This window comes from Drosophila ficusphila, unplaced genomic scaffold (assembly GCF_018152265.1).
Source record: "Drosophila ficusphila isolate 14025-0441.05 unplaced genomic scaffold, ASM1815226v1 contig_127, whole genome shotgun sequence".
Classification (NCBI taxonomy): Eukaryota; Metazoa; Arthropoda; class Insecta; order Diptera; family Drosophilidae; genus Drosophila; species Drosophila ficusphila.
This window is the reverse complement of record NW_025064016.1, coordinates 423,658-449,002: the sequence shown is the minus strand read 5'-3', so window position 1 is coordinate 449,002 and position 25,345 is coordinate 423,658. Positions and strand designations below refer to the sequence as shown.

The 25,345-nt window shown below is 40.1% G+C and overlaps 5 protein-coding genes across 5 annotated transcripts in view; 2 read left to right on the top strand and 3 right to left on the bottom strand.

Moving 5' to 3' along the window:
* Window positions 1-8,455, bottom strand: part of LOC108092726 — a 28,955-nt gene extending 20,500 nt beyond the window's left edge. Inside the window, exons 1-2 of the mRNA XM_017192455.1 lie at window positions 8,023-8,455; window positions 5,330-5,660 (exon numbers count right to left, since the gene is read on the bottom strand). Coding sequence (XP_017047944.1) covers window positions 8,163-8,393 — 231 coding nt within the window. The 5' untranslated portion in view covers window positions 8,394-8,455 and the 3' untranslated portion in view covers window positions 5,330-5,660; window positions 8,023-8,162. The remainder of the gene's footprint in view (window positions 1-5,329; window positions 5,661-8,022) is intronic.
* Window positions 8,456-14,260: 5,805 nt separating this feature from the next.
* On the top strand, window positions 14,261-15,061 carry LOC108092603. Its single transcript, XM_017192243.2, has 2 exons — window positions 14,261-14,380; window positions 14,444-15,061. Exons 1-2 carry the CDS (start codon window positions 14,274-14,276, stop codon window positions 14,982-14,984), a joined length of 648 nt encoding a protein of 215 aa, XP_017047732.2. The 5' UTR covers window positions 14,261-14,273; the 3' UTR covers window positions 14,985-15,061.
* Window positions 15,062-15,170: 109 nt separating this feature from the next.
* On the bottom strand, window positions 15,171-16,469 carry LOC108092766 (FAD synthase). Its single transcript, XM_017192499.2, has 2 exons — window positions 15,598-16,469; window positions 15,171-15,534 (listed from the first exon to the last, which is right to left on the bottom strand). Exon 1 carries the CDS (start codon window positions 16,373-16,375, stop codon window positions 15,608-15,610), a length of 768 nt encoding a protein of 255 aa, XP_017047988.2. The 5' UTR covers window positions 16,376-16,469; the 3' UTR covers window positions 15,171-15,534; window positions 15,598-15,607.
* A 758-nt stretch (window positions 16,470-17,227) lies between these two features.
* LOC108092633 (vitelline membrane protein Vm34Ca) lies at window positions 17,228-17,727 on the top strand. The gene has a single exon (XM_017192271.2). The coding sequence runs from the start codon at window positions 17,277-17,279 to the stop codon at window positions 17,634-17,636; it is 360 nt and encodes a 119-aa protein (XP_017047760.1). The 5' UTR covers window positions 17,228-17,276; the 3' UTR covers window positions 17,637-17,727.
* Window positions 17,728-17,945: 218 nt separating this feature from the next.
* On the bottom strand, window positions 17,946-25,313 carry LOC108092736. Its single transcript, XM_017192465.2, has 7 exons — window positions 25,153-25,313; window positions 24,639-25,090; window positions 20,832-20,963; window positions 20,307-20,722; window positions 20,177-20,249; window positions 18,470-19,771; window positions 17,946-18,404 (listed from the first exon to the last, which is right to left on the bottom strand). The coding sequence occupies exons 2-7, from the start codon at window positions 25,086-25,088 to the stop codon at window positions 18,276-18,278; spliced, it is 2,502 nt and encodes an 833-aa protein (XP_017047954.1). The 5' UTR covers window positions 25,089-25,090; window positions 25,153-25,313; the 3' UTR covers window positions 17,946-18,275.
* Between the last annotated feature and the right edge of the window lie 32 nt (window positions 25,314-25,345).

Below are 25,345 nucleotides of genomic sequence, written 5' to 3'. Positions count from 1 at the left end.
TTGAATTTTAAGAGAAACAGCTTCATTTTTTCCACCCAAACTATTTTTTATATGCACTGCAGTAACTCCCAATTGGCAATGGCTGGAGCAGTGAAATTAAATCGACATTGGCTTACTGGCCCAGCTTGGTTGACGCCACTGGATTGAAGGCCACTTGGAATGTCGCTTCAGCACTGCCAGTAAAATGGTCCATAAATTCAGCCATGATGAGAAGTTGCGTATACGCAACGTCATTAAATTAGCGACGACATTGTCATTATTGCCATAAACAAGTATCAATTAAATTTGAATAAAAATGCAATGCACATAAATCTGGAGTGGAGTGGAGTGGAGTGGAGTGTCGGTGGAGCCGGTGGAGTTCGGCAAACAAAGATGCATGGAGTGCCAAATGAGCCGCAACCACTTACGGCTTTCGGCAGGACTCGCCGGCACTTCGCACTCTCTGAAACGCATCCTGTCACGCATTATAAGTTTATTATGCGCTCTTTGTCCTCGCTGCACTCGATTCTCGTTTCTGGCTCCGTTGCCGATTCGAATTCCGGGTGCGAGTTCGGTTCATCCTGTGACTCTGGCTGCATCATTTGCCATTCGCTTTATGCTGAAATAAATGTGCATAATTTGTCGACATAAATCCCCGGCGTCTACTGGTGGGATTTCGGGTTTATTCCATTACGGCGGGGCAGCTCTTGGATTCGATTGGATCGATGGGTATTGGGTTTTGTGGTATGGCTTCGGTTAATTTGTTGCCTAATTGAGCGAATTGCCAACGAAATTCGTTCTGAAGTTATACAAAAGTTGGCTACGCTTTTCGTTGGAGGTGAGCGAACAGAAGTTGCAAGGCTTCAAAGGTAATTGGTAATTTTGTTACATCTGTATTAATTTGCTGAGCTATGAAAAAGTTCTCACGCACTTAATCTAAAGTTTTTGTACTGCAGAAATAATTAAGGAGCACTCTGAGGCTTACTTGCCAATTTATTTTGTGGCATTGTTTTTATCGCGAGACATAATTGAAAATTCATAGCCAAATTACAGAGCTTTAGGTTGATCATTTCGAAAAAACTCCTTTTAAAATTCTTTTTTATCGATCTGAATAAAAACCTTACCTTGCGTTTTTCAAAATTGTAGCAAAGGAACTTTTTTTTCGCAATATCTTTAATTTACATTTTCCATTTCCTTGGCATTTGCGTGGTTCGGACTTGGCTATTTTGTATTCGAGAGCTGACTTGACTTTCAAATTGGTCTTGCCGGAGAAACACCCCCGAAATGCCGCCCCATGAGGTCCTGTCAGTGGCAGAAGTGACCTTCAGATGCCAACCGAAACCATATCAACAAACCAAGCCAGAAATGCAACAGTTCTAAGAGAAGCGAGCAAAAAAGGTAGCTATCCAAAGGCGAAAACTTTGTGTGCCGCCTAATGCAAGGGTAAACACGCATGCCACGCCCACCGCAATGAGGATCAGGATTAGGATCAGGGGGCGGTGGCAGGTGGCAGGTGGCAGGTGGCAGGACTCCAGACGGGGAACATAACATTTCGTAATTGAGGCGCAAGTTTTCTGATGGCATGATACGAGTAAGTTCAAATGCAGCCTCGTCTTGCCTCAAACGCTTTGCATGACTGCCACACAATGCCACACATGTGGAGATTAGAAAAGGGTGAAGGTGCAACGAGGGGGCGGGGGGAAGGGGGGTTATGGTGGGTGATGGCGGGTGGCAAATGGGCCACGAGACGCCAACGCGTCCTTGAGCGCACTTTTCTGCCACTTGCCTTCTATTTGTAATTTTAACGAGCTTGCCTTTGCCTTTGCTTTTGTTTCTGATTTTTTTTTGTGTGTGTTTTGTTTTGTTTTTTTTTTTTTTTATTTCACCCGCTGAGTTGCTGCTGTTTTGCTTACTGTTTGCATTGCAACGACGAGTGGCGAGCGCACTTGTGCAATATTTGCAGCGGCCGCTCAAAGGCCTTTCCACTGTACTTTCTTCTTGTCTTGTTTTTGCCAGCCATCTCTTCCCCTTGCCACGTGTGTCTCAAAAGAAAACGAATTTCCTTCAGCGCTTCCTGGCTGTCTCGCTGTGCATTTCAAGAAGATTTGATATGAAACACACTAGCCGCCCCACCCGCCCTTCAAGTAAAAACTCTCTCTTCTTTTTTTTTACGTATTTCCTCCCGGTTTCCCGCCCTCGGCAATTTCCGGCGGAAGCGCGAAAAACTTTTGCAGGTATTTAAGTGGCCTCTCTGCTGCGCGCTGCGAGTTGGCAACATTCCCTAGGCCAACTACTTACTTTGGCCCATTCACCGCATTCAAGATGTTGGCGTCTTCGCCTAGCGCCATTCTTCAATGTGCACACTTCCGTTTCCGGCCTTGGGCAGCGAGTTTGGCGGAGCAGAAAGAGCAGGAGGAGCCGCAGGAGCAAAACAACCAACTCGAATCGAAAGTATTTTTAATCGTAATAGACGGCCAAGTAGAGTTCACTAAAAATTAAATAGGTAGGGCAATTTCACAAATATCTAGGCGCCAAACGTAAGGCAACAAAATTGTATGGTTAATTCTCTAGTAAAAATTAATTTATACAATAATTAAAGATACATAAAAGGAAAGTTACATTTCGAAATAGATAACTTTTTTTCGAAATAAAATTGGGTTAAGCCCTTTAGAGTTACACCAACCTAATTCTTTAAAAAGTTGCAAATTGAACAAAAACTTTTATGGTATTTAAGAATAACTAATAAAAATGAATTTTATTCAATACAGAGATTCGGAACCAATTGAGGAGTTCTGTATCTTTTATAGTTAGCAGGAAAAAAAACTACTACTAAATGATAACTTCCATTAACCGACACTATAATAAATTACAATTTTTAAGGACTTTCTAGCTAACTAGTAAACACCAAAAAACAATGTTTAGGTTATAAATTACTCTTCGCAACTTGGGCTAAGCAGCACCATTTTCAACTAAGTGCATACACGGATATGTACAAGCGAGGGTCCTTAAGTTGGGAGCACAGTAATGATTTGCATATGTCTTTCGGCTGTCGCGGCATGGAATGAAATACGATTTCGTATTTACTTTTACAGCAAATTGCTTTTAGTGACTGCGACTTGGACGCGCCTAACAAATTATGTAAGCGTTTTCAATGTCCTCGCTGTGCGAGTTTATGTGTGTGTGTGTGTGTCTGTGTGTGTTGGTTGTGGCATCTGATTTATGTGCAAGAAACGTTGGAGAATTCCCCAAAAAAATAGACCCAAAGCCAAAGTCGACCGCAAGTCACCTTCTCCTAAGTCATAAGCCAATTTTAATTAAAGCAAAACATTTTAGGTGAAGTGAAATTGCAAGAAGAATGCAATAAAAGGGTAGAAATTGGTGAAGAACAAAATGTGTCAGGGAAAATGCGGAATGTGCTATTTGCTGGGTGAAAAGTGAAAGCGAAAAGGAAAGGAATGCCGAGATATTTAACAATGCACTCCACCAACACGGTTGAAAGGTGTGTCCTGGTGGCAAAAGACGAGAAAACGACCCCCAAACTGAATGCAATAGGCCGAGGCCACAAAAAAGGGCCCTGTTTTTTAAGCTGATCTGCTTTGCTTCCTATTTTTTATTCACTCCAATTTCCAATGCAAATTAATTGTTCTTGCATGTTGTTTTGCAGAAGCTAACTAACAAGGTAGTTTGCTCTACTTAAAAAGCCAGAGACCATAACCAGGTGCACATAAATACCTAATTAAGCTTTTATACCTTAACAAAGACTGTGGTATGGATCGATAAAGCGCAGGAACTTCACTTTTCAGCAATCGTTTAAAAAATAAAACCACTTGGTAACCCAAAAACCGAAAAACGTTATTACAGCATTTGTTAAATGATTACGTGCCCGAAAATTCATCGATTTTAAGAGAAGACCACTTTTATTTCGTCGCTCCACAAAGAAATGGGAAAAGAGAGGCCAAATCGATTTTTGGCCAGCCGCGGCGGTCATTAAAGGTGTGTTCTATTCTGCTAAGGACAGGTGAGCGTGACCTGGCAAATTACTTAATTAACGCACTTCTCCGGCAAAGCCAAACTCGGTCTCCGTTCGTCAAGTTTGGTGAGCATTCTGAATTGCGAAGACCTCGACCTTGTTACTCACAGACGGAATAGTGTGTAGATGCCATTGAGTTTGGCATTTCGGTGACAACTTGACCTCTTGACCTCGCCGAACAAAAAAAAAAAACGCCAAACGGTTTAAAATTGTGGGGAAAATCAATGGAATTTGAGTTGCTCTAATCACGAGCTGTCAAAGCGAATGCCAATACCTTTTGTGTCCCACATTGACAGCCCTCCATTAGTGGAATCAAATATGCAGACATTGCCAATTAGATGAATTTTGTATGCCACCAACAAATAAGCCATAAAAAGTGTCAACGTGTCCTGCGGACAAACACTCATGTAAGTATACTAAAAGCACGTTCGAACCGCACCGGCATGTTAAAACAAAAACAAGTTTTCTCTCCCATAATCTTGATCTACTTTTCATGTACCGCGCAACGAGCTCTCCGGCTTATTATTTATTGGCTTTTTGATAAGCCAAATTGCCAAGTGAGCGTCTTTCTTTACGACTTTATAATGCCTGCTCTGCTCATCGAGGCAGTCGCATAAATCTAACGACTGAAGTCTGAGTTGTTTTCTTTTCCACTTTGATTTGTTTGTGGCTCCTTGGAGTGCCATAAAACAATTACCAGGACCTGTTTAAAATTGCATTTGCTATTGACCAAAGGCAAGCTGGGGAGAGCAAACAGGAAAAAGAGACGAGCACACAAAATCACAGAAATGGGTCCCTTTTTCCCCCGATTCTCGTCAGTTCGAAACATTCTGTTTGCCCAACCCTGGGACAATTCTCGCATGTCTGTCAACATATTCTACAAATTTACTCTGCCATTCAATATTGTTGTTTGCTAAACATTTTCAGCCGAGTCGTGATGATTGGAATCCACATTACGCATACGACTAGTGTACAAAGTGGTTAAACTCTACTTTCATGAATTTACACACTAAATATGTAGCTAATTCTGAATAATTTACTAGGGGTTCAATGGAGCATACGTATGAAACTGGCTATAGATTACGGAATTATTTATTACTTTTTAAGGAGGTTAACTCTAAAATCAATAAGGCTAATTAAACAATAAGAACTCCAACAAGTCTACCTAAATCTATAAAAGTTTACAATACAAATCAGTAATTTAAATACATTTTTTAACTATACACAAACTTTATTCTTATTAAGTTTTTGGGGACAAAACCTCGTTGGAATTCCCATTGTAGATTACCCAATATAGTAAAATAAATCAGATGTACTCACTTCACATCGGTATCATTTTCATAAATTATGCCACTTGCTGGATCCATTCGCCGATTTCATAGCCGAATAATGGTGTTATTATAGCCGCTACAGATTATTTGAATTATTGAATGCTTTTCAGTTAAACATATACTTTTCAATGGTTATGGTTAAACAATTTCACTTAGCACAGACACAAAAACTTTAGCTCATCTTCACTCTTTAAGCTAGATTTGAAAATATTTAACTATTTGTAATAAACTAGACACATATATTTAATTCGTTTGATTTGTAGTAACACACGTAGGTAAACAACTGATGGTTTATATTATAGACACCAATCGAATGGGAACTGAAAGTAGAAAAAGTGAAATCTAAATTAGATTTGGAAGCCAGAGAAATCTCGTTAACATTTTAGTCACATACACGCCCACCCAAGCCAGAACCCTTTATCTAATTTCCCGAAAAGCCATTCCGTGACCTTGCCAAAAGCATTAATAACAATTTTCCCCAAATAATTTGTTGTAAATGCATGCGTAAGCGACGCTAACCCAAAACCAACGCCCACCGAACAATTTGATTGCACAATGGCTAGACACAAGCTACAACAACATTTTGACAGGATATCCTTGCTCGGCATGTGTGTGTGTGAATTGGTACAAAAACACATAAAGGATAATAAAGGGTTTAGCTACGCATACAAATGACAAAAGTATATATCGGTTCGTTCACATGTGTTTGTCTCTACATTTTGTGGAAAAATGTTTCGTGTTGCACAGTGGTAAAGTTTCACAAACATATTTATCTGTCTGGAATGAAAAAGCTGCTTTATCCTTTAGTTAGATAAAATCTATTTTAGGTTGGTTTTTGTTTTACTAATCAATTTACAGGGGACATTCTACACACCAAGAAAATTGAGATCAGGCAAACGTTACTTAAAAAAGAAATTATTTAAAATAAAATGAATGAATTTATAACATTTTGGTTTCAATCAAAGTTGCTTAAGACTTTTTGAAATCCAACCAAAGAATAAGAACCTCCCTACACGTAATTCCCTCATGTTATTTGGTTGTTAATGTGGCTTTGTGTTCACATTGGGTCAGCCTATTTTGTTAATAATTGGATCCCTTTGTCCCATTTGTGGCAGCAGCTGTGCCAATGGCTATCCAAAACAAGATTATGATTCTTTTCCTTTGGGATTGAATGCACGTTTCAGTAAAACTCAACAAATGCGTATAAAACTCGCCTGGGTCTAAGATCTATGGGTAAAGTTATTTAAATTTATTAGACATAAGCGTAAAAAATCAAATATTAAGCATGTTTCTCCTAGGATTTAAAAGTCGCGTAAAATCCTCAAGCAAAATAAAAGCACCCAACTGCATGTTTACGGTTGCTATAAAGTCCGATAATATAAAAATAAATTCAAAGCTGACAATATCAGCGAAATAACGATGGCTTGCATTTACGAGCTGGCTTGGCTGTAAATACTTTGCTTACGACCGTACAAAAGTATAAAAATAAACGAAAATAATTTAATGTTATATTACACTCCTCCGAGTTGAGGGAAAGTTTAAATATTATGTTTCGCTATGTTTAACTTCCTTTTGAAAATTATAATGGTTTCAGCAATTTGTTTCTGTCTACCGTAGACAACTTTTTTCCGCGCAAGCGAATCTTTTTATGATTTCTGTTGAGCTAGGAAATATTAAAAGAGCTTGCAATGTGTACATCGGGCAAATATTTGTGCATTTAACTGCAAAGCTTTTAAACTGCTGCTTCTGCAGGCCGAAATGCAATGAATTATTCGTTGACCGTTCAGGATTTCGTCAAAGTTTAAACGCCGTTAAAATATTCATTGGAAATATTTACAAATTTGTGGCTCCATGGATTAATTAATTTCTTGGCCGTATAAACGAATAAATTATGGCCCATGGGTGTATTTTTCTTTTATTTTTCCAGAAACCTGTGGCCCAAAAAGCACCGACGGTAAAAAAAACCAGAGCCTCACCCACGCAAAGCGGGAATGTAGGTCAGCAATGTGAATTGAAAATCAGAATAAAAACAAAAACAAATACCACAGACCGACTCACGCAGAAGGGAAATGTCTGTATGTGTACTTTGAGCTTTGTCACAGTGTAAAATCAATTTTCATGAAATGTGCCACGCGTCGTATGAGTAATCAGCGGGGACAAGCCAAACAAACAAAGCTTGGACACGAAAAAGGAGCAAAACGTATGCGTAATTCGTGCACCAACGGCGGTAACATATTGTAGTATAAAACAATTTAGCGCTAATTTCAATAAACCAAACAGGCCCATAAAACACCAATTGATTTAATTCGATAAGTAGAAAAGATGGCTGTTGAAGACAAAAACTAAGTGGGCGAGCGGTTTATAGTCGCTAACTATTTTTAGATGACCTTGCTGACTGGATTAGACCCGTGTGGAATGGTAAATCAAGTGGCTTGTATAACTAATGGTTTATTGATGAAAAGTTTAAAAAATCAATATGCTTGAAATTAAAGCAAGACAACAAGCCATTCAAATTTCAACATTTAAATTTTAAGGCAAGCAAATATCAGCAACAAAAACAAACAAACACTAAAGATTATTGAAATAATGGTAAGAACACACATCTGTTCACAAGAATTTAATATTTTTTTAAGCCACTTAAGAACTATTTCCTCCCCAAAGTAGGCAACAATAAATTTTTACCTTGCTTGCGAGTTTAGTTGAATTTAATTTAGTTTGTGGTGCGCTTTGTGGTTTTAGAGTGCTTTTATTTATCTATAAAAGTGAAGCATTTTTCGGTTGGAATTCGAGTTTCATTGGATGGTAGTTTTTCTTAGCTGTTTTCATATCATCAGGACTATGATAATGAAGTAGCAACAACACATGAGGATCTTAAAGTTGGGCAATTTGGAGCCCTTGTGCTTTTGTTTGTTTAACTTTGCTTGCAACTGCAGTTTGAGTTGGAAGTGCTCGATGGCCGAATTGGATGTGCGGATGACGTGATTCTTTCCACCTTCATGGCCTCCGTCGCTATTGTCACCGAATTTGATGTCGTCGCAGGTTTTTATGCACATTTTCTACAGCTGACCTTTATTCTTCCTCTATTCGGATTATTCGGCGAGAGAATTTATTTGATTACACTTTCACAGTTTCACAATGGCTTTTTCTTGTGTGCTCATTTCCCTTTGCAGTTTATACGCGCAGTTTGTTATCAAAGTCAGGGGTTTTCATGGCTGCGAAACTTTGCCTGTAGCAATTTCCATAAAATATATGAAAAACCAAAGAAGAACTTCAGTTAAAGTTAGTTGATCAAACATTTGCTGGCCAAAAATCCAAGAGGTTAATAAACATAAAACGGAAGCACCAACTCAAACTGAAAGGAAATACAATGATGGCTCGTTGAGGGAAAAACAACAAGCGAAACCCCATTGACAATGGTGAGCAGAATGAGGCTCTTCCCCTGGACACACAAAGTTTGTGATTTTCTGATGTGTTCATTTTTGAACTGAGTTTAGGTGCGGCCAATAAACCTGTGCGCTAAATTAAGTGTTTAAAAACAAAGTTAAATAATTGTTAAAAATAAATTATAAACAATAAAATAGAATTCAAAGGATTAATTTAACTTGTTTACAATCCAATCTGCTAACCACTTTTCAGTAAAACGACAAATTTAAAATATATATTGTGATAAAAAATGTATTAGTTAAAGTTAACTTCTACAATAAAATTTAACCCAGTTTAACTAACGGAATATCCTTTAGCTTTATATACCTATATATGTATATTTAATTCATTGTTTTCAAACACATTTAATAGGAAAATGATTGTGGAAACTGGTCTTTCTTTTATTATATAAAGCCTGTACGTTTTGTTCTTATCTTTAAATATAAAACCTTTAATCTTTATTCCTATTTGCCTCCCGTTTCAACCTACGCAATAGAATAAACAGGAATACAACGTTTGTTATGGCCAAGGGCAAGGATGCTCCCGGGACTCCTTTGGGCCGAACGGAGCCAAGCGCATTTAATTCAATCTCGTTGGGATATATCGCACATACGCCACGTGCGCCCGACCGAAAGGCCCACCTGGGCGAAAGCAGGGGAATAATTTTGCACAAGTTAGCAACTTTCACTTTTCACTTCATTTGACGCGAACTTTTGGCGCTGATATTGTTGCTGCTGTTGTCGCAGTTTCCCTTTTTTTTTTTTTGGTTTTGCTTTTTGGCCGTGTGGCAAACGCTTTGCTCGCTGGCGTTTTGTATACTAAAGGACATGGGTGGCCACTGGATGCCGAGCAGCTGCGTCCTCAGGTCCTGTGGGAAGAAAACTCTCGCGGCTCTCTGGCTTCCTGGCTCTCAGGAAAATGAAATAAAAAAAATATGCGCGCGCAGGAGCCTCCGGAGAGTTGGCAACTTGGCCAGCTCCTGGCTTGTTTATAACAACAACAGTTGGGGAGTATATCTTGAAAGTCGTTGTTGGCCATGTTTTCGAGCTGCTGATGTATGCTGTTGCTATTGCTCGCTGCACTTAACTTGAACTTTTGGAGCTGTCTTGTCGAAAAGTTGGCAGCGGACAACTTCAAGGCTTTTCTAAAGATTTCACTTCACGCTGAGACATTCAGGCGTTGGCCTGGCCAAAACACAACTCCAACATTCTCGCACACTTACACACACTCAGCCGCATGTGGGCTTCTACACTTAGCCACATCCTTGCGCGACTCACACGCCCACCAAACGACTTTGAAACAAATTCACGTTGGCCTTTGGCTTTGGCATTGGCCACTCTCATTAAAGCCAGAAATTATGGTCTTGTTTGGCATACAGAAGGGAATATATGCACATAAGATATACAGCCCATCGCATCAAGTTGACTAATTTGATGCTTTCAGCTTAGTGTCTGTCAATGAGTCTATAATGGACCCCAAATGACTGCTGAAAATGTGGGTTGAAACCGAAAGCGGTTTTGATTAATTTGAGTTTATCTCTAGAAAGTGGAGATTAATGGATATAAATCCGAATTGGAAACTTATTTAATTACTTATATAATATGAGTCCATTTAACTATATATAATATTAAAATACGCAAATGGTATTATTTTATGGAATAACCTTTAATCTTCACATCATTAAACAGAGCAAGAAGTATTGGCTCTAAATACTTGTTGTTCGTTGGTAATCAAAATACTCTAAACTTTTAAAGTTTCTCCACTTGCCTTTTTTCTCTGTCTTTGTTTGAATATTCAAATTAAAATCTATTCACAGTTTGTAAAACGAATTTGTGGTCTCGTCCTTGAGTTCTCTAAAATTGCTTTCCTTTCAGCAGAATATCTATCGATATACCTAAGCAGAATGTGGTCTGGTGTCGTTCGGATTTGGTCAGAGCCGTACGTATAGCTGTTTTGCATATCAGCTCAACACTTAGCACTTCCTCACTCTCCTGCATCCCCTCTCACCCTGCCCCTCCCCCTCTCCACCTCTCCACTCTCTCTATCCCACTCGTTCATGGTGTTATATGGAATAAAGTCGAGGCTGACTTGGGTATTCAACGGAATTATCATCTCGCTGTGCACGCTTCGTTGCTGTACGTGCCGTCGCCAGGATATCCACGGCTCGAGCTTTCGCCTGTCCTTGTGCCTTGGATGGAGTCCTGCTCATCCCACGTTCCGCATCCCACATCCCCACATTCCCACCCAACTAGCAGTGCCCACGGTCAAGCTGCTTATCTCGCACAAAACACTGGTTGCTTTGGCGAAAGAAAGCGTCGCGACTTGCCAAACAGGAATTGGAGCAAAAAATCGCAAAAGTGAAATGTCGAAATCTTTTCTATTCAAAGCTGAAAAAGAAAAATAGATTCGCAAGAATTATACACAAGTTTATAGCGTGCCAAAATCTTAAAGTTTTTGTTGTTGTGTTCTATTCAATTGTGTGATATGACTGCTGTGCCTCAACAAGTTTCTCGTTGAGGAACAACTATTCGCCTAAGTTGAAGCCTTTGGCTAGAGGTCATAAAACAATTCAGTAAAGGAATTCGCAATGCTCTCGGACATGCATAAAAACCGGGGAGCCAAGTGACGTGAAGGGTTTCTGCCAAGGCAGTTAAAAGGCAGTTTTATATTCATTACAAGTCAGGCTGCAGGGCCGAAAGCAACAACAAACGATGGCAGAAACTACCAAGAAACGGCAACAGCAACAGCAACAATTTACGACTCCAAACCGAGTTGGACGACTTTTTTATAGTTTCCACTGTAAACCTTCCAAAAAAAAAAAACAAAAGTTTTTGCTCCATCTCACGCACACCCACACTCACAAAATGCCTTTAAAGTAATATAAAAAAACAATACACAAATTTTTATATCTTGGCTTAAAGAAAATATCCACATGATTTTGTTAAGTAAACACTTTATGGAACAGCTTTAATTCAATTGTTATAAAACTGATAGGTACCTACAATTATAAACGTAACTCCCTTTCGAACTAATTAAAACAACTATAGATTGATACACTCACCAAACTCTTTCCCAACTCAATTAAGTTAAAAGTTGTTTAAGTTATTCAAGTTGTAAGTCAAATGCAGGGATCATGAAACGTTTGAAAGGCATTTGATGAAAAAATCTAACGGCAGCATTATTGAAGGACGAGTCAGCGCACCACCACCCAAACCCACAGAAACTCCCATACATATAGAAAAACCTATATACTCGTGTATATATGCTGTAGACACACCTAAGGTGAAGCCCCAAGTTCGCTTAGACAACGGCAGAAATATTGCAGTGGCGAGCACGGGAACAGCTGAAAAAGTGAAAGTAATGGGCAGGCTGAAACTTTTCCTTTCGCCTAACTAACCTGGCTGAAACTCAACTTCGCTCAGCTCACTCTGAAGGACTTTTGGTCCGCAGTTTTTCGTTTCTGCTTTCTGCCTTTGGCAATTGCTTATTTGTTTTGCGCTAAAAATTAAGCGGCCACGAAAAGTTTGTGGGTTGGTAAATTACTTTACACGCCACTTGAACACGCAGGCAACGAACAAACCAGCCGACGAACATGAGCCAAACGCATTTAATTAAATTAAAAATAATAGATAATGCCGAACTGTGAAGAACTTCAGAGAAACTCAATTGTTAAAACTTTGGTTCAACTTCAGATAAGTGTGGGAAGCTTTGGAGAATTGAAATACTTTCACTGACTTCACCTAACAAAACTACACTGTTTGTGTAACTAACAAATTTAATTAACATTTAGCGCAAAAAAGAAATTGCTACCATTATTTAGCCAATTCAAGGCCTTGTCAATTTTCACAATTTCCCCTCACTGACATCAGTTGATGGTAGCAACCCATCAATTATAATAACGATTGCCGTCCAATAGAAATAAGTGATTGTTATCAGACACCGAGTACAGCAATTACTCTGCACACAAACTAAAACCCATAGCGTTTGCTTCTCTACTGATAAGTGGCAAACTTATTCGTCGAATAGCTCAAATAAAACAGGATACATAAAGTAAAACAGACAAAATGGTAAAAGTCAAGCGAGTTGGCCGCATTTTATCAGGCCGTTTCTTGCTGTTTGCCATTAAAGTGCCACGCATAAACGAAGCTGCCTGATAAGAGATACATTTTTTTACATACTTTCGTTTAAAGTTAAGGGCGACGACAGAGCCACAACAACAAGACGAGGATTTAGCTTTTTGCACTAGACACGCACGTTGACATTCAATATAATTAAATGTGGTTTGGTTAAATATGCTTAACAGATTTATATACGAGTATTAGTCGGCGAACAACACACGTATCTATTCAAGCTCTTTTTTAATGGGTTTTTTTAATCTGTTTCGAAAGTAATTAATGTATTTACATATTTATCTACTCGTTTTATCTTCGGGGTATTTAATTTAGCTACTGTTGCTGTTTGTTGCTTTGGGGAAATTCTTCTGTATATTATTTGGTTCGCTTGAAGGTGCTGTGAGTGTGTTAACGAAATGAGGAAAGATTGTCTACTGAGTGTGCGAGGCGATTCCGAGTCCTGTCGAACCCAACGAGAGTTGCCTTCGCCGTACCACGGCGCGTATGTGTGATGTGCGTTTCGTATTTTCTTTTTGTTTTAGGAAAGTGCGCGCGCAAAATGCCAAACAGCTGTGCCGTCTCAGCTGCTGCCAAATGAGAAATAGAGAGAAAGTTTGAGAGAGAGAGAAATGTGAGAGGAAGTCACCTTTCGGGCGCACGCTCACCGCAGAACGAGGTGGGGGTGTGCGGGGCGGGTTAAAGTGAAAGTAGCCTTGTTGATTAACATCCTTCAGAGTTTACCCACATTGGAAAGGTCGCCAATTTCACTGATAATAACTCTCTTTTGGGCTGGCAATGCTGGCACAGCTGTTGCCAGAGAGGAGCGGAAAACGGAAAGAGCGCACCGGAAGTGACTCGGCCAAGTGGCATTTCCCCAAGCAAATTCAAAAGGCCAACAAATATTCTTATTAGGCTGAGAAGGAAACGGAAAAACTATTTCTTTTTATAAAAAAACTATTGTATAGAAGTGACCAAGCCATTTATTTTGTTTAGTTGTTTTTATGTTCTAAATATTTATTATCAATTTTGTTAGATATTGTTTATTACCACATCCAATAAATATTATTTAAATCACATAACAATAAAGAAGCTTAAAGAATTATACCAATATTTTCTCTTATAACAAATTTGTCGCCTCATTTACAGTATTAAGAATACTTAAATGATAATTATTTAAATTCCAAAACAGTAACTTAAACCACAAACGTGACAGTCTATCGCGAACATTGGCTATCTGAGAAGTTTGTCGAATCGAAATCATTAAAGCTACATTTACATGCCGGTTTCTACGCCGAACACGAAGCCCCAGCAACCGGGAAAAATGACAAAGCATAAGCATAAACTATCGGTGCCCTATATAACCCAGTGTCGTGGAAAACTTCGTCGCACTCAGCGAAAATGGGCGAAATGTGGAACAAACCGTATATGGGAATAATCATTTTTTGTATAATGGTTAGCAGTGGAGTGGCTATACCCACAGAATTGGCCAGATACACTCAGTTGGGGTAATGATTTTTATACTTTAAAAATGTTTCCAATAAGTGTAATCAAATTGTATTATTAAATAGGCAAGGACCTCAGCTGGAGGTTAACAACAACAGCTACGTGAGCACTACAAATCAACTGGGATTGCAAACGGAAACATCATCGGCAGCTCCGGACTTTGAATATGCTCTACTGGGAGAAGATCCACAAGATCAGCAGTGGTTTCGTGTTAGTCTTACACCGAAAACCAACAAAACGGGCTACCGGGCACAGTTTGCCACTCGAAAGCATCCGCCATTCGATGCGCAAGTGGCCCATCGCCATGACAAGACCATTCAGGATCTGCTCAACTGGTTGGACCGTTCCGAGGACCAGAGTCTCTGGAAAGTCTATCGTGACCTTCTGGAATACTCGCCGCAGGCACAGGCATCCCAAGAGATTCCTAATGGTAACGCAATCGAAAAAGAGGAAAAGGTGCCGAGGAAGAAGGAATGCCAAAGGCACCACCACCCGCTGATCCTTATAGGAGAAGAGGGAACCAGCACCACTCCATCTCCATCACCTCATAAAAATCAACCGCAGACGGTAAACAACTTGGTTTATTTTATAAAGGGGCGTAAGTAGCCACACTAAGTAATTAAAGTAAACATTTCTGGTATTGACTTATGGTATACAAGTCATATAAAAAAAAAGTGTTATTTAAAATATTTATTTGATGCAAAGTTTTGCTTTTAAAATTTATTTTTTTGTTGAATTAAACAGTAATAATGTTTTGTTTATATAAGTTATTAATTACCAAATAAACTCAAGTCATTTTTAACAAAAAATTTAATAGTTTGCATTTAAGAAGCGATTTTACTTTTACAATTTCCACAGGTCTTTTCAATAAATGTACAAATATACTATTACCTTAATCAGTTACTTGTGATATCATTTAAAATAATATAAGTCCTGAACTTTAGAAACAAAAAGCTTTCACCAAAACCACCTCATCTTTGCAACTTTCACCATGTTTTCTCTTATACACAAGTTTAATTTTCATAAGGTGTTCGGCCGGCTTGTTGAAGTTGTTCAAATTGTCTGATAAGCGAATTGTATGGCAACTGAAATGGGGTCTTGCGAAGAATTGTCGGCCCAGTTAGCTGACACTTGCTGCTCCACTTTGGCTCAAGTTCTGATGGACAAAAAATAGAATATGGCATGTCAAGAGCAGAGTAAAAAGAACTTTGAGCTTGACCTGAGCCAGATTATTGTTGCTTGGATTCGCCCATGGTCCCCTGGTCATGTTCATCCCTATTGACCCTTTCCATTCGGGTGTCTTCCAATTCAAAAGCTGCCCGGTAGGTCATCTTGCCCAGATTCTCGTCATAAGCCAGAAGACTGGGATTCAAATGTGTTGAACTGCGATCTCCCAAAGAAGTATAACCCTGATCGTAAAGACAGCAATATGGCAAATTGTTGATTCGAATATAACTCCAAATATCGTGGTAGCTCCACTCGAGCAAAGGGAAAATTCGCATCATTGCCGGCCAACCATTATCGCAGGGTAACATCTCTGAAAGATTTAAGCCACCAGGATCGCTGCGTCGACAGCCAAGGAACATGGCCTTCACCTGGGGATTCTCGGCTAGCAATTGCTCAAAAGCCAATTTAAGAACTCCTTCGTAGCGAAGCAATTGCAATCCATATCGATTATGGCAGTCATCGACAAACTTTTCCAGCTCTTCGAAGGGATCCGCGGACTTAACATAAACTGCTCGCAATGGAATCGATGGAGGCTTTATTTTTGCTAAAATATCCAGTAACACCGTACAATCCTTGCCACCATTAAAGCAAAGCATCAATTCATTGGGCTTATACAGAGTCATTGCCCGTTTTATTAAATCTTCAGAGTGCTCAAGTTTGTACTTCCATTGGTCATTGCTTCTGGTCTTTTCAACTGGTGGCATATGCAAGCCGCGGTTTTGCAGCTGACGATGCCGCACTCTTTGACAGAATTGCAAAGCGAATTTCATTTTAATAAGCTTTACAGAAAATCAACTTTGTTTGGTGTTCTATGTGAAAATTTGAATACAGTGTGGATTCATATTTATTTTCGATCGGTTTTTGAAAGGAATGAAAGCATTCTCCATTCACAATTACTGAAACTTAACTACAGGAATTTTATATAAGAAGGTCTTCAAGTTTTTATAACTTGAAAGCGGGGTAAAACATATTAATAATATTAATACATATTTTACTAAGCATTGCTTAGGGATTAGTAAGCTTAAATTCTTATTTAAATTTTCAGCTCTAAAAGCAAAATCAAATTCAGCACACGGAAATGGAAATTAAGTTCACCCACTCAACACATTTTAAAAACTTGTAGAATATGTTGCTATGCAAATATATTTTGCTATGGAATGCATATTGGGCGATTAAATATAATTTTCCGAGAAAAGTTTAAGTGTTAAGAATATGGGGGTGTAACAAAGTACTTAATTTATTTTTATAATTAACACAACCTCTTAACCTCTTTATAAAAGAAACTTGACAGTAATTTAATTAATTAAAATAAATGTATATCTATAATGTTGTGCACTTGTTTTATTTTCTTTGCTTTAACCATTTCCATCATAGTTTGGTTCCGATATTATCATAACCCATGAATTTGGCATACGGCAATTTGTTTACTCAACAAGTTCAGTGGCCCAAAAAAGCGGAGGAAATGTTTGTTCTTTTCGCTTTCTGTTGGCCATGCAGAAAAAGCCCCACACACGTTGACTTCGAGGGGTCGTTGGGTAAACCGTAAACTTGGTCAGTGCTTGCCTCTGCACTTTTGGTTGCACAACTCCGGGTATATAAAGCCCAAGTGGCGAAGGCAGAAGCATCGCAGTCTGCTACCAACCAGTCTAAGAAACCACCAAAGCAATCAACATGAAGTGCATCGCCATCGTTTCCACCATCTGCCTGCTGGCTGCTTTCGTTGTCGCCGACAAGGACGATAAGATGCTCGGCTCCTCCTATGGAGGTGGCTATGGCAAGCCCGCCGCTGCACCCGCTCCATCCTACGCCGCCCCGGCTCCCGCTGCTCCGGCCTACGCCGCCCCGGCTGCTCCATCCTACGCCGCCGCTCCCGTCTCGATCCCGGCTCCTCCCTGCCCCAAGAACTACCTGTTCAGCTGCCAGCCCAACCTGGCCCCAGTTCCCTGCAGCGCCCCAGCTCCCAGCTACGGATCCGCCGGTGCCTACTCGCAGTACGCCCCCGTCTACGCTCCCCAGCCCCTCCAGTGGTAGGCTGACCAATAGACGCCACTGACCCCAAGGATCGACCACTCAATGCAAAAAAAAAAAAATCAATAAAAAAAATATTTATGTTCAAACGTAACACTCGAATTGTTTCAATCTTTTGGGCTTACCTGGGAAATAAGGGATTCAAGCTTACTCATTTTAGATAATATATATAAATTTCAGGAAAAAATATGTAGAAAAAAACTATTTGCCTTAAAAAAAAACCACATACGCTTAAATATTTGCAATCTTATTAAGGAAAATTTTTTTTTTTTTTACCAAACTTATATTGATTTTAAAAGAATGAACATCTCATTTGTTAAGGAAAGTTTGTTTTTAATTGTATCCTTTTAATCAACACTTTTGCAGTTAATAATTTTTCGTAAAAAAAGAACAATAAACGTTAACAAACTTTATGGCTTACATATTAAAGTTGCTGAATGAAACAGCCGAAGCACTTGGAATCAGCTTACTATAAAGCTATTACTACATGAGTTGTTTACAAAATGAAGAAAAGTGAAATAATAATGGCAAAAGTTTAAAAATGTGAAGACATCAAACAGAATTAAATTCGTTTTGCTCGGATAATAAGGGCGTCAACACAATCAGTTTTGTTATGAAAAAAAAAAGATGGTTGGCTTGACCCTAGTAATCATCCGGATCAACTTCATCATCAAAGAATCGCGCAGCCTGTAACTGTTTTCTTATGGCTCCCACTTGGGTTAGGATTTTAGGCGATGACGTTGAAACGGTGAACTTTTGCACGGCAGGCACCTGTAAATATAAATATAAATGCATTTTTAAATATATAAGCGCTATTCTGAAAGTAATCCACATACCTCCCAACGCTTCTTAAGATTATCAATCTTGCGCTGCCCATTTTCAGCCAAGGGTGCTCCAGTCTCCTGTCGCGTCATTTTGGGCATTTCGCGCAACAAAGGCATGGACAGATTCTGACCAGCGGACTCTCGTAGAACCACATCCCGTCTGCCCAACGATTGTGGCATTGTCTGCGTGCCCCGATGACGAGATTCGCTCTTGCTGCGCTGCAACTCCTGTTGCTGCAATTTCTGCTGCTGTTTGGTGGCCAAATCCCCGTAGTTCTTGAGGTACCGCGACAGCCGCTGATCCGTTTGACGTCGCACCCGCTCCACAGCCTGCTCGTCGGCGCTGTCCAGCTCGAAACTGGTGTTGGCACTACCCGAGGTCGTCGGCAGTTGTTCGAGAATGGACGGCTTCACCGGCGTTGGTTTGTAGTCGGCATGGAACACAGAATTTCTAGCTATGTTAACGGAGTACGGAGGCGATATGTCTGCTGCATTAATGGCCGTTGATTCCTTTGCTGGCGGTACAGAATAGTTCAGTTCCAGAACTTGAAACGCGTTGCTGGAAGGCGGTTCCCTGATGGTTTCCTTGTCATTTACATGCGTACGTTCCGTGTCCCTGCCGCAGGCAACCTCCTCCAGGCAAAAAGAACACAAATTGCGGCGACAGTTCATGCAGACATTTCGCTCTCGCTGACACGCCCGGCAGACATCGCTTTTGGCCAAACACTGGCTGCACATGGCATAGAGGCGCTCGCACTTATGGCACACTAAAGCGTAGCTGCTCTGGCAGTTGTGGTTAGATTCCTCATCACGATCATCATTCCGTTCCTGTTCTTCCTCGTGTTTGCCCTCCTCAGAGTCTTCGCTTGGTTTTTCTCCGTTTTCTCCATCTCGTTTTGGCTGCTGCTTTTGCTTAATTTTTAGCGCCAATTTCCGCTGGCATCGCAGACAGCAGCTTTCGTAGCTCTTCAGTGGCTCATCGCAGAGCGGACATATTTTGTCGCAAAGATGGAAGCACTCTCGCTCGATCTTGGCCATTTGTGGCACCTCAAAGTCCAGCTCAACGGCTGGCGGCAACGGTTGACCACGTCTGTACTCGTGATGCGCCGAGTTACTGAAGTATTTGTACACGCGGTTGGCGTTTCCTTCTAAGCTGATATTACTGGCGTTATTGTTCTTGCCTCGAATGCGTGTGGTCCTTGGCGTTTCAGCTAGATTATTAGATTCCTTTGCGTGCAGCAACTGGGCATCCTGTTCCAGCTTGGCCAACAACTGTTCCCGCATCAAGCGGTTCTGTTCCGAGTCGATGCGAGCCTGCCAGTATAGTGAACAAAAGTTAGAGAAGGCTTATTCAATTACTAAAACAACGCACAGTTACAATTATCTATCATTAGATGCGAACGAATAAAATCAGGAGCTTAATACTCCTATCAATTACAATTAATTTTCCCTTTCGGACCATTTATTTTGGGGCGAAGATTGTAAATCTAATGGTAATACCAATCAATGACAATTACGCCCTATCGAATATTTGGATATGTAATCGCAATGTAGTTATATAAATAAACTCAAGGCTTTACGGTTTAGTGTTTGATTAAATGGAAACCAATATTTCAGAATGGTTTGACTAGGTAAGCAAAAATATTTGCATAGAGGTTTTTTTTTTTTCTTTTAAAAGTTATACCTATTAATTAAATAATTAGTGGCTATGATATTTACCCTTTCAGCACGAACACGTTCCTTCTCCAACTGCTCTTCCAATTGTATTGTCTTTAATTGCGCCTCCAGTCGTCTGTTGGTGAGTCAAATATTAGTATTCTTTTAAAAGAGTGTTTACTTAATGGATTACCTGGTCAACGCCTCCTCCTGACGACGTTCCTTTTCTCTCAGTAGTTCAATGGAGCGACGCTTCTCGTCAATTTGCTGCATTAAATCCCGCTGGTAGTCCTTTTTGCGAGCTGTCTCCAGCTCGGCACTCCGGAGATTCCGCTCCATGATGCCATCCCCTGTTACAATGTTCGAGAGCTCCACATGTCCCAGATCCTGGAGGAGTTTTTGACGCGTCGTGCCGGGCCGTATTTTGGGCGGCACATAGTTGGGATTGCTATTTACAATTAACTCTAAGTCAGTCTTATCCGTTGTGCTGTGGTTCGAGGTGCTAGTGCTAGATTGGCTGGAGCGGTTCTGAGCCGGAGCCGCAGCGGGTTGGGATGCCTTCCTCACTTGTCCCGGTCGCAGATGCTTCGAGACCGGCGGATGGAGCATCTAGCAACGAAATAAACATTGATTTCGCACTCATAAATTTCACACTGCTTAGCTGAACGAATGTTCGCACATAATCAAAATATTTTTATGGTAATATCGAAACGCTCACCTGGTGCTTGAGAAAGTTCTGCTGGTTCTCGCGCTGTCGCTCACGCAAATAATTTTGCCGCTTCTGATTTTCATTGTTAAAGCCGGGAAAGTACGAATAAAATGTGTCCGTAACCCATTGCTCCATATCATCCTGCGTGCAAGAGAGAAAGCAAATGTTAGTCGGCCGTCGTCCTTATTTGCGAGTGGTTTCTCGGTGGGGTAGGTGGCATTTGTGTTTTCATATATTCCTTATCGGTCCCCCTTTATTTTTCTAATGCCCCGTGTTCCATTCGGCGACACTAACCACCAGCAAGAAGCTTGTATACATTTTTATATGTGGCGAGGGCCACAAATTATTCTGGCTCCGTTCTCCGTCTGCTTTTGGGGTCAGCAGCACCAGCACTTCAGCAGGAGCTGCTCCAGCGAACACTCCACAATGCCTACTGCCATTTTTGCACATAATTTTTATGCCGTTGACGTCGCAAATCGCGTGCACCGATGGCATCAACAAAATTATATATAATCCGAACAAAGAACTACCGACAAGGAATCGACTAAAAAATACCTTGTTGGAAACTTTACTCTTGATTGTGTTTATAATATGGATTTATAAAACAACACACAAGAAAACGTTTTCTTATAATATCAATATACTGTGTAAATATTTTCAAGAACTTGAAAATCTTTAATTATTATTAAGGTTTCTCTTTTTTTATTGATCTGTTTCGTTCTTAGCCTTCATCCTCATATGCTACTTACGTTAAAGGGTAACAAAAATAATAACATAAAGGACGAGGCGCTTCGTGAAACGATTGAAAGCGCCTTTAGCACTCGGCTGAGACGTTTTCCACGCCTGTTTATCAACAAAACCCAGCTGGCTGTTTCAGCCTACTGGTAAACTGGTATTCCGTCAGTCGAAAGGGAACCTGCGCCTCAATTTATTAGCTGCATGCATTACGCTTCACTCGCTATTAGCCCTGATGATGTGCGCCTTAATTAAAGTCCTTTTTAACGTTTTCATCATTTCAGGTGAGTGCCTGAATAGACTAAGGACATCCGAGTACCGTTCCTGCTTTGCATAATTAAGAGCAATTTAAGCAGGCGATTGTTAATAGTTGGCATAGCGTTCAGTCCTTAAATGAAAGCTGAAAAAGCAATAGCCCTCCAGCAATTCAGGTCAAGGAAACTATCAAAATGAAGACTGCGAATCAGAGGAGTGGTGGCAAGTAGGAATCTAAATTACGGGGTCACGCAGTTCATCTTAGATGGGGGAAAAGGTAGCTCGTCTGGGTTAAGTTTTTTTTTCCCTCATTTACCGAAGTCAAGAGCCTGAAAACAGTGGGTTGCACCCTCAAATCAGGACTGTAATCCCCCACTTTATCGAATAAACATTTCTTATAATTAACTTACTTTTTCTTTAGAATTTAAAAGTAAACGTTTGTTAAGCTCATTAATTCTTTAAGAAATCATGAATATCACTATATTTTTGAAACCCTTTACAAAATTCACCCACTGTGGCTTCGACACTTTTGACGACTCTGTTTACTACGCCCATTCATCGGATTTGATTGCGTGTCGCATCAAAATTGGGTTAACTAAGTGCCAGCTAGTTTGTGTGCGAAAAGCGCGAAAACTAATGAAAATGCGTGTGAAAGCTGAACGGGAATGGATGCCTTTGTCGTCGCCACGCATCGTTGTAAGTTCAAGGCCAGTCAAAAGAATTTAAAACAGGATAACGGACCTCAATATTGACCTCAATATACCCTTAACTACGTCACAAAGACTAACAAAAAGGAAACGATTAGTTTGACCATCCCTAACAAGCAGTTTAATTACAAGTTGTCTGGTTTCAACCTTGTCCAGGTCATGACTTTCGTTCACAGTACATAGGTAAATTTTAATAGGGTTCGAGTTTCCGTGTTTGATTCCCTTTCATTAGCAATAGTTCATTTTCTGTGCATATACACAAAAATAGTATTTAAATATATTGGGTAATTAAACGAAATTGTTGTTTAAAAATTAGCTTGTAGTTCTTAATTTTTAGCAAGGGAAAAGGGGACTTCAATATCAATTATCATTAGGAATTTATGAAAACCATCGCAGGGCGGAGTTGACAGGAAGGCGTGGCTAGCACGTGTACTTTGTGCACTTTCACACCAATGGACAGAAAATAGGGATATGACTCGACAAAAATGAAAGTTACTTAGAAACTCGCGTTACAGAGAAACTCGTTATACAAATATTTGATTAAAAATTACATAAAGCCAAAATGTCAGTTCCTAGCAATTAAAAAGGGGAGTATCCTTGATAAATTTTTCTGCATTGCTGCTGATTGATTGACAATTAATTTTAAACTTTCTTTGGGTTAACTGAAGCGTGTCAGTTTGGGTATATTTAGAATTCGTTCAATATTTGGTTTACGTCACTTTGATTTTTGGGTTTACTTGTGGCGCTTGCCGGTTTGCCAAATCAAGTCAATTAGACTGACTCTTCCATTGTGTTCCGTTCGTTGGGTTTGATTTGCCGGCAATCAGGGGCACGCCCCCACTTTCCGCTCACCTCATATAGTTATATTTTGAGGGTATATCCGAGTATAAGAACCGAGTGTGTGCTAAGTAATTTCAAGTTCAGGCCAACAAAAGCAAACGCAACAAACGAGCTTCGAATTACAACTGAGAGCGGTGCCAGCAAATTCATTAAGCGAATGGCTCGTTCACAGCAGAGCCGTAATTGTTGGTAACTGGAGCACGGAATGGACTTGCTATAGAAAAAAAAAAACAGTAGCAAATACAAACGGGCCATGCAACATTGATAGCGGAAGGAAACGAGGCCGCACTCAAAACGCAACAAAACACGGAGCACTCAAAAGAAATAATGTGAATAATTAAAACGCCAAACTTAATTCGCTGTTCCCAAATCCACAGACAGGTGACGGTGAAAACCAATAGGCCATGCAATTTTAAAAAAGGGTGAACGATGGACTAGGTATTATTTATTGGCCCTGCGAGAACCTTATAAATAATGCAAATTTAAAAGTGAAAACGGGTAAGCCAACTCAGCTAATCCGAAGTCGTTAAATATCTTTCACTGTCATAATTGTAAATGCAGTATGTAAACACAAGTTCTATGACTCTATGAACTTTTTTAAGTTGAAACCTTTACATAGGTAGCTCAATTTCAAATGAGTTGCAATTTTTAATTACATTTGAACTTCTCAAGCTTGAATTTCCTTTGCTGAAAGCCTGACATTGCAATAGAATAGAAATAGACTGATTACTGATTCAGTTGGGAAGATTTATAGACAATTCGAGATGTATAACTGAGCAAAAAAAGAAACTGAAAGCTTTGCTAAAATGTTGTTAATTAGGAAGAATAACTAAAAAGAAAAACCCAATCTGGGAAACTCACCGAATGTTACACACCTAATTAGAGTTAAGAGCACTATGAAATCCTATGTGCAACTGATACAAAGATCCCAAAAATATTTGAATATGCTTGAAAGTAATGAGTAGCGCAACGAGGCGTAGAGAAACCAATTTCGCACATTTATGGCCAGTCGTCTGACAAATTGGCGATGCGGTAAGAACCGTCAGTGAAGCGCAACGCACATTCTAGATCTCAAAGTTATAAAACGGAATCTCTGAATGTACACAGAAAATAGAACTGTTTTTAAATAAAAAAAATATATAACTTAAAAACTAATCACAGAAGATTGCTACAACAAATGTGAATTAAAATTGTTAGCTTTTAAACCGTAATCTAGGTACAGATTTAAATCGACTAACTGATCATCTTATGCTGCGGATTTCTCGTTCAGTGTACTTACCGACCGACGGATTGGCAAGCGGTTTTCACTGAGCGGTCGCTCGTTCTCCAAATTGCGCCGCAACGAGGCATCTGGCGATTTGTACTGGCGAGCGCTGCCGACGAGCAGTTGGCGTTGATTCGCGAACTCCTTGGTCGATTTCGAGGTGTTGGGGGGCACCGTCTCCTTCTCGGTGGGAGGTTCTTCACCTACCACCTCCTCGCCCTGTTGCAAGTCCAAGTGGAGTTCTTCGTTTTGGCCGCCGGTTGCCAAGGAAGACGATTGTGTAGTGGGTTCATTGGACTCCGTTGCCTCAATGGAATCTCTAAACTCCTTGGCCCTGCGACATTGCACTTTAAAATCGGAGGATTTCACAAGCAAGGCGGCGGGGCATTGATTTTGGTTAGCCAGTCGTTGGCGGTCCTTTTGCAGTTGCTGGCGCTCCAAGGAAAGGAACTGTTGCAGGTCCATCTCTAAAACAAAACATACTCATACTTATAAACACAATCAACGATTTGCAACTGACCAAACCCACCATACTGCAAATTGCTCTTAATCGTTTTTGGACATTCAATGCCAACGCAACAAAGCTTGCTCTATTATGGGCGCACTAGTTAATTGGATAATTCGACGCTTGTCTTTCGAAAAAATTGAATGTTTTCCGCGTTCTTATGTATTAGTGTGACCGTAAGTTGAGTACCTGTTACTTCTCGCACTGCAAGCACTAA

Coding starts and splice junctions, on each gene's coding strand:
- LOC108092603 (XM_017192243.2), top strand. CDS start 14,274: ATGGGCGAAATGTGGAACAAACCGTATATGGGAATAATCATTTTTTGT. Junction 14,381..14,443: donor GCCAGATACACTCAGTTGGG/GTAATGATTTTT, acceptor ATTATTAAATAG/GCAAGGACCTCAGCTGGAGG.
- LOC108092766 (XM_017192499.2), bottom strand. CDS start 16,375: ATGAAATTCGCTTTGCAATTCTGTCAAAGAGTGCGGCATCGTCAGCTG.
- LOC108092633 (XM_017192271.2), top strand. CDS start 17,277: ATGAAGTGCATCGCCATCGTTTCCACCATCTGCCTGCTGGCTGCTTTC.
- LOC108092736 (XM_017192465.2), bottom strand. CDS start 25,088: ATGGACCTGCAACAGTTCCTTTCCTTGGAGCGCCAGCAACTGCAAAAG. Junction 20,250..20,306: donor CAGGAGGAGGCGTTGACCAG/GTAATCCATTAA, acceptor ACTCACCAACAG/ACGACTGGAGGCGCAATTAA. Junction 18,405..18,469: donor ATCTTAAGAAGCGTTGGGAG/GTATGTGGATTA, acceptor TTATATTTACAG/GTGCCTGCCGTGCAAAAGTT.